Source organism: Mizuhopecten yessoensis, unplaced genomic scaffold (assembly GCF_002113885.1).
Source record: "Mizuhopecten yessoensis strain PY_sf001 unplaced genomic scaffold, ASM211388v2 scaffold8213, whole genome shotgun sequence".
Classification (NCBI taxonomy): domain Eukaryota; kingdom Metazoa; phylum Mollusca; class Bivalvia; order Pectinida; family Pectinidae; genus Mizuhopecten; species Mizuhopecten yessoensis.
In genome coordinates this window covers 1,724,171-1,738,922 of record NW_018407435.1, presented here as the reverse complement: position 1 = coordinate 1,738,922, position 14,752 = coordinate 1,724,171, and the positions used below count along the sequence as shown (strand labels likewise).

At 35.7% G+C, this 14,752-nt stretch overlaps 1 protein-coding gene across 3 annotated transcripts in view; it reads right to left on the bottom strand.

The window, feature by feature from the left end:
* LOC110455389 (cytosolic purine 5'-nucleotidase-like) overlaps positions 1-14,752 on the bottom strand; it is a 145,507-nt gene that overhangs the window by 8,613 nt on the left and 122,142 nt on the right. For all 3 annotated transcript variants that reach the window (XM_021505496.1, XM_021505497.1, XM_021505498.1), the window contains 3 exons: positions 992-1,214; positions 547-607; positions 109-166 (listed from right to left, as the gene is read on the bottom strand). In XM_021505496.1, coding sequence (XP_021361171.1) covers positions 109-166; positions 547-607; positions 992-1,214 — 342 coding nt within the window. The remainder of the gene's footprint in view (positions 1-108; positions 167-546; positions 608-991; positions 1,215-14,752) is intronic.

Here is a 14,752-nt window from a genome sequence, read left to right as displayed (position 1 = left end):
CCCCCCCCCCCCCCGACAGACAAACACAATCACTTCAATACATTAATGCTTCCACCCTTAAAAGTCCTTATTGTCAGAGTAACCATGGTTACCAGAGTATGTACTCACCACTCCGAAACAGACTTCCCAGCATGCCATAGGTCATGTCCATCTCGTGTGACACATTCTACATTGAAAGAAAGGAAATTAGTTAACAGTTTTAAGAATTAAAGAAAATAAATACTTACGCAAACTGATCAGAACTTTTGATAAACTAAATCCTATCTGCATCAGTAGTGATATAACAAAGTTAAGTACCATCAGCAGCACAATATAAAGATAGTTAAGTACCATCAGCAGCACAAATATAAAAGATAGCTAAGTAAGTACCATCAGCAGACCAAACATACAAGAAATCCTAACTCTTAAGACTTTTCCCAGATTATTACAATTGGGTTTGTTATAACCTCAAAGAATGGCAGGATTCATTAAACCCCTAATGAGGGGGTTAACATTCAAAAATATTGTACCTCCTCTGATGGAAGAATACCATCCATGGTTACCTACCCTGATGGTGTGCTGAACTTCCCTGATGTCCGGTTTGATATCACAACTACTGTCTAGATTCCTGAAATCAAGATTAAAGTGGCATTTAATTAAATACTGATCGTTTGAAATTTTAGAAAAAAACTATATAAAAGTTTATTTAGATGTTGGTGCAAAAAAAATCCAAAGTCAAAGCAATTTTTAAACTAAAATCATGAAACAGTAAAAATATATCAAAATAAACACCCCAAAATGTTATTTACATAGACTATGCCAACAGTATGAACTAAAATATTTCACCTGTCACACAATTAATCAGGTCACCAAGATTACTAAAATGTACTACATTACTCCAATAGTTGTTTTCTCAATATTTTATTTATCAGTTTCAATTTGTAAAAAGCAAAGAAATTGTGATATTAATTCTTTGAAATACTGACAATAGTATCTAAGCTGTAGTCCTTACTTGAAAATTTTTCCAATCTTGCTTTCCAGGTCTTCAAGCTTCGTGAAGAGATTGCGTTTGTCTGTCCACACAGTGAGTTCGTGGGCCAGCTCCGGGACGACAAGGAACGTCCTCCATCCTCTGTCCTTCTTGGACTTGAGAATGTCGCCAAAGATGTGATCCCCAACATACAGAACATCCTTATCATAAACTCCCATCATCTCGGAAAACACATCCACGGATCCTACAGGTCAATAATTAATACGTAAGTACAATCCTAAAGGTGAATAATTAATATGTAAATACAATCCTACAGGTCAATAATTATATATAAATACAATCATACAGGTCAATAATTATATATAAATACAATCCTACAGGTGAATAATTAATATGTAAATACAATCCTACAGGTGAATAATTATATGTAAATACAATCCTACAGGTCAATGATTATATATGAATACAATCCTACAGGTGAATGATTATATGTAAATACAATCCTACAGGTCAATAATTAATATGTAAAAACAATCCTACAGGTAAATAATTATATGTAAATACAATCCTAAAGGTGAATAATTAATATGTTAATACAATCCTACAGGTGAATAATTAATATGTAAATACAATTCTACAGGTGAATAATTAATATATAAATACAATCCTATGGGTCAATAATTATATATAAATACAATCCTACAGGTCAATAATTATATATAAACACAATCCTATGGGTCAATAATTATATATAAATACAATCCTAGAGGTCAATAATTATATATAAATACAATCCTACAGGTCAATAATTATATATAAATACAATCCTACAGGTGAATAATTAATATGTAAATACAATCATACAGGTGAATAATTAATATCTAAATACGATCCTACAGGTCAATGATTAATATGTTAATACAATCCTTCAAGTGAATAATTAATATGTAAATACAATCCTACAGGTGAATAACTAATATATAAATACAATCCTACAGGTGAATAATTAATATATAAATACAATCCTACAGGTGAATAATTATATATAAATACAATCCTACAGGTGAATAATTAATATGTAAATACAATCCTACAGGTGAATAATTAATATGTAAATACAATCCTACAGGTGAATAATTAATATATAAATACAATCCTACAGGTGAATAATTAATATATAAATACAATCCTACAGGTGAATAATTATATATAAATACAATCCTACAGGTGAATAATTAATATGTAAATACAATCCTACAGGTGAATAATTAATATGTAAATACAATCCTACAGGTGAATAATTAATATGTAAATACAATCCTACAGGTGAATAATTAATATATAAATACAATCCTACAGGTGAATAATTATATATAAATACAATCCTACAGGTGAATAATTAATATGTAAATACAATCCTACAGGTGAATAATTAATATGTAAATACAATCCTACAGGTGAATAATTAATATGTAAATACAATCCTACAGGTGAATAATTAATATGTAAATACAATCCTACAGGTGAATAATTAATATGTAAATACAATCCTACAGGTGAATAATTAATATGTAAATACAATCCTACAGGTGAATAATTAATATGTAAATACAATCCTACAGGTGAATAATTAATATGTAAATACAATCCTACAGGTGAATAATTATATGTAAATACAATCCTACAGGTCAATGATTATATTTAAATACAATCCTACAGGTGAATGATTATATGTAAATACAATCCTACAGGTAAATGATTATATTTAAATACAATCCTACAGGTGAATGATTATATGTAAATCCAATCCTACAGGTCAATAATTAATATGTAAATTCAATCCTACGTGTGAATAATTAATATTTAAATACAATCATACAGGTCAATAATTAATATGTAAATACAATCCTATGGGTCAATAATTAATATGTTAATACAATCCTAAAGGTCAATAATTTTATGTAAATACAATCCTATAGGTCAATAATTATATGTAAATACAATCCCATAGGTCAATAATTATATGTAAATACAATCCTACAGGTCAATAATTAATATGTAAATTCAATCCTACCTGTGAATAATTATATGTTAATACAATCCTACAGGTAAATAATAAATATGTAAATACAATCCTACAGGTCAATAATAAATATGACAATATAATCTTACAGGTCAATAATTAATATGTATATACAATCCTACAGGTTAATAATTAATATGTAGATACAATCCTACAGGTAAACAATTAATATGTAAATACAATCTTACAGGTCAATAATTAATATGTAAATACAATTCTACAGGTCAATAATTAATATGTAAATTCAATCCTACCTGTGAATAACTATATGTTAATACAATCCTACAGGTAAATAAAAAATATGTAAATACAATCCTACAGGTCAATAATAAATATATAAATATAACCCTACAGGTGAATAATTAATATGTAAATACAATTCTACAGGTCAATAATTAATATGTAAATTCAATCCTACCTGTGAATAATTATATGTTAATACAATCCTACAGGTAAATAAAAAATATGTAAATACAATCCTACAGGTCAATAATTAATATGTAAATTCAATCCTACCTGTGAATAATTATATGTTAATACAATCCTACAGGTAAATAAAAAATATGTAAATACAATCCTACAGGTCAATAATAAATATATAAATATAACCCTACAGGTGAATAATTAATATGTAAATACAATTCTACAGGTCAATAATTAATATGTAAATTCAATCCTACCTGTGAATAATTATATGTTAATACAATCCTACAGGTAAATAATAAATATGTAAATACAATCCTACAGGTCAATAATTAATATGTAAATTCAATCCTACCTGTGAATAATTATATGTTAATACAATCCTACAGGTAAATAAAAAATATGTAAATACAATCCTACAGGTCAATAATTAATATGTAAATACAATCCTACAAGTAAATAATTAATATGTAAATACAATCTTACAGGTCAATAACTAATATGTAAATACAATCCTACAGGTAAATAATTAATATGTAAATACAATCTTACAGGTCAATAACTAATATGTAAATACAATCCTACAGGTAAATAATTAATATGTAAATACAATCCTACAGGTCAATAATAAATATATAAATATAACCCTACAGGTGAATAATTAATATGTAAATACAATCCTACAGGTGAATAATTATATGTAAATACAATCCTACAGGTCAATAATAAATATGACAATATAATCTTACAGGTCAATAATTAATATGTATATACAATCCTTCAGGTCAATAATTAATATGTAAATACAATCCTACAGGTGAATAATTATATGTAAATACAATCCTACAGGTCAATAATTAATATGTAAAAACAATCCTACAGGTCAATAATTAATATGTAAATACAATCTTACAGGTCAATAATTAATATGTATATACAATCCTACAGGTTAATAATTAATATGTAGATACAATCCTACAGGTAAATAATTAATATGTAAATACAATCTTACAGGTCAATGATTAATATGTAAATACAATCCCATAGTTCAATAATTAAGATGTAAATACAATCCTACAGGTCAATAATTAATATGTATATACAATCCTACAGGTTAATAATTAATATGTAGATACAATCCTACAGGTAAATAATTAATATGTAAATACAATCCCATAGGTCAATAATTAATAAGTAAATACAATCCTACAGGTAAATAATTAATATGTAAATACAATCCTACAGGTCAATAATTAATATGTAAATACATCTGTGTATAATCTTACAGTGTAATAAAGTTAATACAGAATACAACGATAGAGGTATATAAACATAAAGTCTTAGTACAATGTATGTTGATGAACTCCATAAAATACTCTCCAAAGAGGAATGATGTAACATGTACAGAAAGATAAAAAGAAAGGCTAAGCAGAAACAGAAGAATAAAAATGGGAATAAAGGAAAGAGGATAGGAATGGTGGAAAAGGCAGCAAGAAACAGGGAAATTGAGAAATAGGAGAAGACTTTGTCATCTTCATCAACTGCACAATCTATAACAGCAGTTATGGTAGTAATATAGCAGGTTAGTGTACTACACAGAAGTTATATAGCCAATATACTTACTGTGCAGCAATTATATTTACTGTGTAGTACTGATAATTTTTAATTATTATTATTTTCTGTAAGTACATGCTTCCATTTTATTTTTGAAATACCAAGAAATAGCTATCATTTACATTGCGACCTGATGAAGTTTACATCTGAACAGTACTTAAGCATTATATATATTGATTGATGGATATATAGTATGTACTGCTTATTAATAACAAGAGGCCCAGAGGGCCTGTATCGCTCACCTGGATAATTGAGCAAACATAGGGAAATATTCTAAAATATTTCCAGATATTTCCATATATTGAGTCTCCTTGGGTTAAGAATGTCCAAGACTAAATGAAAATTTACACTACTCTATCCCAGCATGCTACTGGTCAAATATCATCACCAAGGGCCTTCTGGTATTGTTGAAGAAGTATTCACATATTTGACCCCTGTGACCTTGAAAGTAGGTCAAGGTTATTTATTTGAGGAAAACTTATAGCACTCTGTCCCAGGTACCTTCTTCCCCAGTAGCATTGTTCTAGGCCTCTTGGTTATTCAGAAGGTTCTGTTTAAAGTTTGTTTTTTACAAAGTTGAACCCTGTGAACTTGAAAGTAGGTCAAGGTCATTTATTTGAGGACACTTCATAGCACTTAATGCCAGGTACCTACTGGTACAAGTGATTCTAAAACAAGTGCCATTGAGATGTTGCACTCAAATGGTAATGATTTTAAGTTAACGAAATTATTGAGTACTAATAACGTAAAAGAATTATGTAATCTAGGAAAGTATTTATATTGTGCTACGAGAAAACGTAGAGAAATCAATGTCTGATATGGAAAACTACTTTGTACTTTGTAAGCTCACTCTCCATTTTATCAATTTAAATTTGTATGATAATCTCTTGTACATGTATTACATGATGTAACTGTTTGACATTTAACCTATGAGTCCGAAGGCTCTCGAAAATAAAGAAACTGAACTGAAACAGAGGCTGTAACAATGTTCACAACAAACATTGTACATATCCTTCGTTGATGTACAGTGCTGTTTTGTATAGGCTTGTATGTGGCAAAGGGTTAAACACAATCTACACCGACCTACTTCAGTCTGTCGGTTACCTGTCGCTCAACAGGGAAGTTATTTACTATGTGCAACAGGGAAGTACAACTGCAGGTCTAAACAGGTAGATCTACGCGCATTGCCGCAGTGATGGGCGTATCCAGAGCAGAAATTTGTTGAATTACTAGCTAGTCAGCAGCATTGTCAAATTAAGCCGATCATTTGACTTCAGGTTTTGATCAAACTTTTACAATGGCAGCAGGAAAGTGACAGATTTATCAGCAAAGCCACAGGTCATCATGATCGTGTGATTGTGAATTCTAGGACTTCGAAATACGGACAAATGTAAGTGATAATTCGGAGGTATAGAATGGAAAACTTTGATTCATCATCACAGTAACTCAGGTGTGACATCAGTGATCGTAAGGTAGTTATTCTGAAGTGTTTTTCATTAATATGAGTTTAACAAACATATACTACTGGATGGGACAGTCAAGTCAAGGTTTTATTTCCTTATCTAACAAACTCTAATTTGTGAGTGTTAACTGATAACAACATATTTATACAAGAACAACAAAAATCTTCAAGACTTCAACAAATAATTAAGCTTTTCATCAAAATGGCATCCCCTATAAGTCAAATTCCTCTCCGTATTAAAGGGCAAACGGCATGTATTCACCACAAGGGGAGACAATTAGAATTTTATTGTGAAAAATGTCAGGAACTGGTTTGTCCAAAATGCCTTTCTACTGTTCACAAAAGTCATCCAGTTTGTGAGCTAAGTGAAATCTCTCCTCATAAAGAACTAGACATTAAAAACTTTATAGACAGAACAGAAAAAAATGACCTTGTGCAAATTGGGAAATTTATCACTACTACCGATACCCTGCTTAAAGACAACACCAATACTTTTGAGAAGCTGTTACAAAAGTTAAAGATGCAAACAGATAAATTAAAACAAGAGCTGGACATGCTTACAGAACAGACACTCTCTCTTTACCACAAAATGGAAGAGGATAATACCAAGCTGATAAATAAATACAAACAGGACCTTGAGATGTACGAGAAGCAACTCAAACAACAAATTCAAGAATGCAAAGCAGCTCTCCAGCGTGGTTCACACATACAGATTTATGATACATTTTGGGAGATCAATTCTCCTACATACAGTCTCCCTATAAAACCTGTCCTGGGTACTGCCAACTTCACTCCAAATGAAAATCCTCAAGATCGCTTGAAAGAAGCATTGGGAAAAGTTATCACCTCAGGTCAAGGTCAAACTTTAACTGGCCAGGATCGGTCAGTCTCAACATCTGATGATCTGGGACAACCCTCTACACAACAACAACGGTCAGAAACAAAAGTGAAGAAAGCAGTGACAACATACAAACTACTGCCACAGACCAAGGTAGTGGAGGAGTGGTGGCCTCCATGTTACATTTGGTCTATATGTCCCACCACTGATGGTCAGGTGTGGACCAGGTACAGTGACACATTAACTCTCCTGAACAGGAAGGGTAAAGTAATACAGAAAGTCAAACACAATGTTGATCTCTATGACATCAGTCTGTCACCCACCACACACACACTGTGGGTCTGTGATGATAACAACATCATGGAGCTGGTATCAGGACGACTGACACACAGATTCAGTACCAAGGAGATATCCATGTGTGTATGTATTACAGCCAGTAACCATGTCATTGTAGGGATGACCAAACACATCTCCAAATTAACCACAGATGGTAAAATGGTGTGTACTACAATGGCTAAAGGGACTCGGAAACCATTAGTGTGTACACCAGACAGGATCTCAGAGTGTCCTGTCACTTACAATGTGGCAGTCACTGATTTCAGTATTGAAAGTGATGGTGGTGATGGAAACAAACATGTTGTTGTGATGGATACTGATTTCAAGGAGCTGTTTGTATATAGAGGTGACATCCCCAGTACATATAAACCAACACCACAAACAGGAGGTGAACCATTTATCCCCCATGGCGTGGTGTATGACAGTGTGGGGAACCTGATCATAGGGGACCAGTACAACTACAGGGTCCTACTCATCAGTGGAGTTGGTGAGTTCCTCAGGGTCATACACACAGACACAGACTATATACGTGCTGTAGGTGTAGACAGGGAGGATGTCCTGTGGGCAGTGTTTAGGTATAACAAAGTCAAACTACTACAGTACAGCAGTGCGTGACACCTGTAACCAAACAACTAGTGTATCTAGTAAACATGACAATGACATGGAAATCGGAGACAAAGGAAACTTATCATGATTACAAATCAACTACAGATGTGAGACGTTCACAGGATTATATAAGTAAAATGTTTCGACAACAGATTGTGACATTCACAAAATTGTAAGTAAGATGTCTAGACAACAGATTGCATGACAATCACAGGATTATAAGTAAAATGTCTAGACTACAGATTGTGTGACATTCACAGGATTATAGGTAAAATGTCTCCACTACAGATTGTGTGACATTCACAGGATTGTAAGTACAATGTCTAGTAAAATGTCTAGACTACAGATTGTGAGACATTCACAGGATTATTAGTAAAATGTCTAGACTACAGATTGAGAGACATTCACAGGATTATAAGTAAAATGTCTAGACAACAGATTGAGTGACATTCACAGGATTGTAAGCACAATGTCTAGACTACAGATTGTGTGACATTCACAGGATTGTAAGTACAATGTCTAGACTACAGGTTGTGTGACATTCACAGGATTGTAAGTAAAATGTCTGGAAAATGTCTAGACTACAGATTGTGAGACATTCACAGGATTATAATTTCGAAACCAAATGGGCCTATACAACTCTGTAGCCGTTACTGACTAAGGACACTGGTGGAGCCAGCCCCAAACCAAGTAACTATAGTAACAGAGTCAGTCTAGGTACTGATAGTCGTGGTCAAGGTACCGATAGTCGTCGTCCAGGTACCGATAGTCGTGGTCAAGGTACTGATAGTCGTGGTCAAGGTACTGATAGTCGTGGTTAAGGTACGGATAGTCTCGGTCAAGGTACAGCTAGTCTTTGTCAGAGTACCGCTAGTCGTGGTCCAGGTACCAATAGTCGTAGTCCATGTACCAATAGTCGTGGTCAAGGTACTGATAATCGTGGTCAAGGTACTGATAGTCGTTGTCAAGGTACTGATAGTCGTGGTCAAGGTACGGCTAGTCGTGGTCAAGGTACTGATAATCGTGGTCAAGGTACGGCTAGTCGTGGTCAAGGTACTGATAATCGTGGTCAAGGTACTGATAATCGTGATCAAGGTACCGCTAGTCGTGGTCCAGGTAACGCTAGTCGTGGTCCAGGTACCGCTAGTCGTGGTCAAGATACCACTAGTTGTGGTCAAGGTACTGATAGTCGTGGTCCGGGTACCGCTAGTCGTAGTCAAGGTACCGTTAGTCGTAGTCCAAGTACCGCTAGTTGTGGTCAATGTACCGCTAGGCGTGGTCAAGGTACTGATAGTCGTGGTTCAGGTACCGATAGTCATGGTCAAGGTACCGATAGTCGTGGTCAAGGTACCACTAGTCGTGGTCAATGTACCGCTAGTCGTGGTCAAGGTACCACTAGTCGTGGTCCAGGTACTGATAGTCGTGGTCAAGGTACTGATAGTCGTGGTCAAGGTACTGATAGTCGTGGTCCAGGAACAGCTAGTCATGGTCAAGGTACTGATAGTCGTGGTCAAGGCACCGCTAGTTGTGGTCCAGGTACTGATAGTCGCAGTCTATGTACCGCTAGTCGTCGCCCAGGTACCGCTTGGTGTTGGTCAAGGTTCCGCTAGTCGTGGTCAAGGTACCGCTAGTCTAGGTCAAGGTACTGCTAGTCGTGGTCAATGTACGGCTAGTCGTGGTCAAGGTACTGCTAGTCTTTGTCAAGGTACCGCTAGTCGTGGTCAAGGTACCGCTAGTCGTGGTCAAGGTACCGCTAGTCATGGTCAAGGTTATATCAGACAAGGTAATGTCGATCGTCGCCATCATCCTATAGCTCATTCATTGGACAATGTGGGGTGTGGGGAACATGCCCCAGAATATCACAGTTCTATCATAAAATATAAACGATGGACTTGACAATAAGTTAAAATTAAAATCATTCCAGTATTAAAGATCGGCTCTCTGATATAATTAATCATGAACCTGATGGCGGTCTAAATTTCAGACATGATCCAGATGTAGTAATTAACACTTTCAGTTAAAATGTCGGATTCATCCTATTGTTATAGCTGATGTTACAGAAAGTATGTGGTGAGCGTAAACCATTATATAATGGAATGATGAATTTAAGGATTGTTTTTTGAATTTGTTATCTGACAATCAGGATAATCTATATGTGATGCTGTTACTGTCCCTGATGTTGTTACTCTGATATTAACCCTTTCACCACTGTATACCATAATGGACTCATCCATATCAATGCATGGTAGAGTTTACTTAAGTTACACAGGGGTGAAAGGGTTAACAGTAGTGTGAGTAGTTTTACTGAAATACTGTTGAAATCTATGGAACCTTTCCTTGTAAAACTAGAAGACAGGTCAGTAAGAGTCCCGCTGTAGGCCTGACAGTGTATCTCCCGTACTGTATGCGTGACAGTGTATCTCCCGTACTGTATGCCTGACATTGTATCTCCCGTACTGTACGCCTGACAGTGTATCTCCCTTACTGTATGCCTGACATTGTATCTCCCGTACTGTATGCCTGACTGTGTATCTCCCGTACTGTATGCGTGACAGTGTATCTCCCGTACTGTAGGCCTGACAGTGTATCTCCCGTACTGTATGCGTGACAGTGTATCTCCCGTACTGTATGCCTGACATTGTATCTCCCGTACTGTATTCCTGACAGTGTATCTCCCGTACTGTATGCCTGACAGTGTATCTCCCATACTGTATGCCTGACATTGTATCTCCCGTACTGTACGCCTGACAGTGTATCTCCCTTACTGTATGCCTGACTGTGTATCTCCCGTACTGTATGCGTGACAGTGTATCTCCCGTACTGTATGCCTGACAGTGTATCTCCCGTACTGTATGCCTGACTGTGTATCTCCCGTACTGTATGCCTGACTGTGCATCTCCCGTACTGTATGCCTGACAGTGTATTTCCCGTACTGTAGGCCTGACAGTGTATCTCCCGAAATTTATGCCTGACTGGGTATCTCCCATACTGTATGCCTGACAGTGTATTTCCAGTACTGTAGGCCTGACAGTGTATCTCCCGAAATTTATGCCTGACTGGGTATCTCCCATACTGTATGCCTGACAGTGTATCTCCCGTCCTGTATGCCTGACAGTGTATCTCCCGTACTGGATGCCTGACAGTGGATCTCCCGTACTGTAGGCCTGACAGTGTATCTCCAGTACTGTATGCCTGACAGTGTATCTCCCGTACTGGATGCCTGACAGTGGATCTCCCGTACTGTAGGCCTGACAGTGTATCTCCAGTACTGTATGCCTGACAGTGTATCTCCCATACTGGATGCCTGACAGTGTATCTCCCGTACTGTATGCGTGACAGTGTATCTCCCGTACTGTAGGCCTGCCAGTGTATCTCCCGTACTGTATGCCTGACTGTGCATCTCCCGTTCTGTATGCCTGACAGTGTATTTCCCGTACTGTAGACCTGACAGTGTATCTCCCATACTGTATGCCTGACATTGCATCTCCCGTACTGTATGCCTGACAGTATATCTCCCGTACTGTATGCCTGACAGTGTGGCTCCCGTATAAGCACCAAGCAAAAGTAAAAGTGATCATTGACTGTTCAGAAAGGACCATTTACAACAATTTTTTGGCAGTATATATTACCTGTTCTATTTTAAGTAACGGCAATGTTTACTTTTTTATATTTTTTTATATTATCTTTCTGCATCTTATACATGATATACATTGCCTTAATTAAGGCCTGACAGTGTATCTCCCATACTGTAGGCCTGACAGTGAATCTCCCGTACTGGATGCCTGACAGGGTATCTCCCGTACTGTATGCCTGACTGTGCCTCTCCCGTACTGTATGCCTGACAGTGTATCTCACGTACTGTATGCCTGACAGTGTATCTCCCGCACTGTAGGCCTGACAGTGTATCTCCCGTACTGTAGGCATGACAGTGTATCTCCCGTACTGTATGCCTCACTGTGTATCTCCCGTACTGTATGCCTGACAGAGTATCTCCCGTATAAGCACCAAGCAAAAGTAAAAGTGCTCATTGACTGTTCAGAAAGGACCATTTACAACAATTTTTTGGCAGTATATATTACCTGTTCTATTTTAAGTAACGGCAATGTTTACTTTTTTATATTTTTTTATATTATCTTTCTGCATCTTATACATGATATACATTGCCTTAATTAAGGCCTGACAGTGTATCTCCCATACTGTAGGCCTGACAGTGAATCTCCCGTACTGGATGCCTGACAGGGTATCTCCCGTACTGTATGCCTGACTGTGTATCTCCCATACTGTATGCCTGACAGTGTATCTCCAGTACTGTATGCCTGACAGTGTATCTCCCATACGGTATGCCTGACATTGTATCTCCCGTACTGTATGCATGACAGTGTATCTCCCGTACTGATCTCCCATACTGTATGCCTGACATTGTATCTCCCGTACTGTATTCCTGACAGTGTATCTCCCATACTGTAGGCCTGACAGTGTATCTCCCATACTGTATCCCTGACAGTGTATCTCCCATACTGTATGCCTGTCAGTGTAGCTCCCGTACTGTATGCCTGACAGTGTATCCCCCGTACTGTTACCTGACATTGTATCTCCCGTACTGTATGCCTGACAGAGTATCTCCCGTATAAGCACCAAGCAAAAGTAAAAGTGCTCATTGACTGTTCAGAAAGGACCATTTACAACAATTTTTTGGCAGTATATATTACCTGTTCTATTTTAAGTAACGGCAATGTTTACTTTTTTATATTTTTTTATATTATCTTTCTGCATCTTATACATGATATACATTGCCTTAATTAAGGCCTGACAGTGTATCTCCCATACTGTAGGCCTGACAGTGTATCTCCCATACTGTAGGCCTGACAGTGTATCTCCTGTATGCGTGACAGTGTATCTCCCGTACTGTAGGCCTGGCAGGGGATCTCCCGTACTGTAGGCCTGACAGGGTATCTCCCGTACTGTAGGCCTGACAGTGGATCTCCCGTACTGTAGGCCTGACAGTGTATCTCCAGTACTGTATGCTTGACAGTGTATCTCCCATACTGTAGGCCTGACAGTGTATCTCGCATACTGTAGGCCTGACAGTGTATCTCCCGTCCTGTATGCCTGACTGTGTATCTCCCGTACTGTATGCCTGACAGTGTATCTCCCGTATAAGCACCAAGCAAAAGTAAAAGTGATCATTGACTGTTCAGAAAGGACCATTTACAACAATTTTTTGACAGTATATATTACCTGTTCTATTTTAAGTAACGGCAATGTTTACTTTTTTATATTTTTTTATATTATCTTTCTGCATCTTATACATGATATACATTGCCTTAATTAAGAGCATACATTGTTTTACAATATAGAATTAAGTTGTTTTGCTTCTTCATTTTCTACAAGATTCGTACACGAGTATTTTTGATCTTGTTAGGTAAATTCTTACTTACTTTTGTTCAATTTCCATATAAACCACATTTTGAGATAAACCTACTGTATCTTGCCATGGTTTATGCATACATTGTATTCAGTACATGTTCAAATAATATGTTTCTTCTATTATTGCATGATTTGTACATAAATAAATATTGGATTTTGAATAAAATACATTATATAACACAATTTTAAATTTGTGAGATATAGAAAGTTTTATATCATTTTCTTTTGGACAAAACATCAACTTTTTTTTCACACTCGCTCTCATTCTATTTTGTGAAATTTGAAATTTGAGCACTTAAGTGACAATGCGCAGCTGTTTACTTTATTTGATGCCATTTTCTTTTTGTAATTTTTCATATCCCATTTTTGTTTTTTGTATATTACTTTTTCTGTTTGTATGTATAGCACTCTGGGTCTTTTAAAAGTTTTTTGAAACCAGTAATACTGGGTAGTTTGTTTCCCATCTTTTGTTTGTATACAAGTGAAGTTTAACAATTACTAAGTATTATTGTATTAAGAGAGGTTAATTCTTGTCTGTCTGATATTTTGCCTAAGATTCTGTCACTATTTTGAAGAGGTATTGTTTTATTTGATTTTGTTTGTAACCACATTTTAATTTCATTCCAATAGCTGTCCACTATTCTACATTCACAAAACATGTGTAATAAAGTTTCTACATATCTATTACAAAATGTGGGGAGTCTTTCATCTTTATCATATGAAGATATCTATATGAGCTAATAATTCTGTGAGTGATTCTATATTAAAACCATCTAAGTTTGCAATCTAACGTACATTTGAAAGAAATTACATTATTTTTTTTCCAACATATGTCATCTACCACTAAATGTAATTCTTCCCACCATATGTCATCTACCACTAAATGTAATTCTTCACACCATATGTCATCTACCACTAAATCTAATTCTTCACACCATATGTCATCTACCACTAAATCTAATTCTTCCCACCATATGTCATCTACCACTAAAT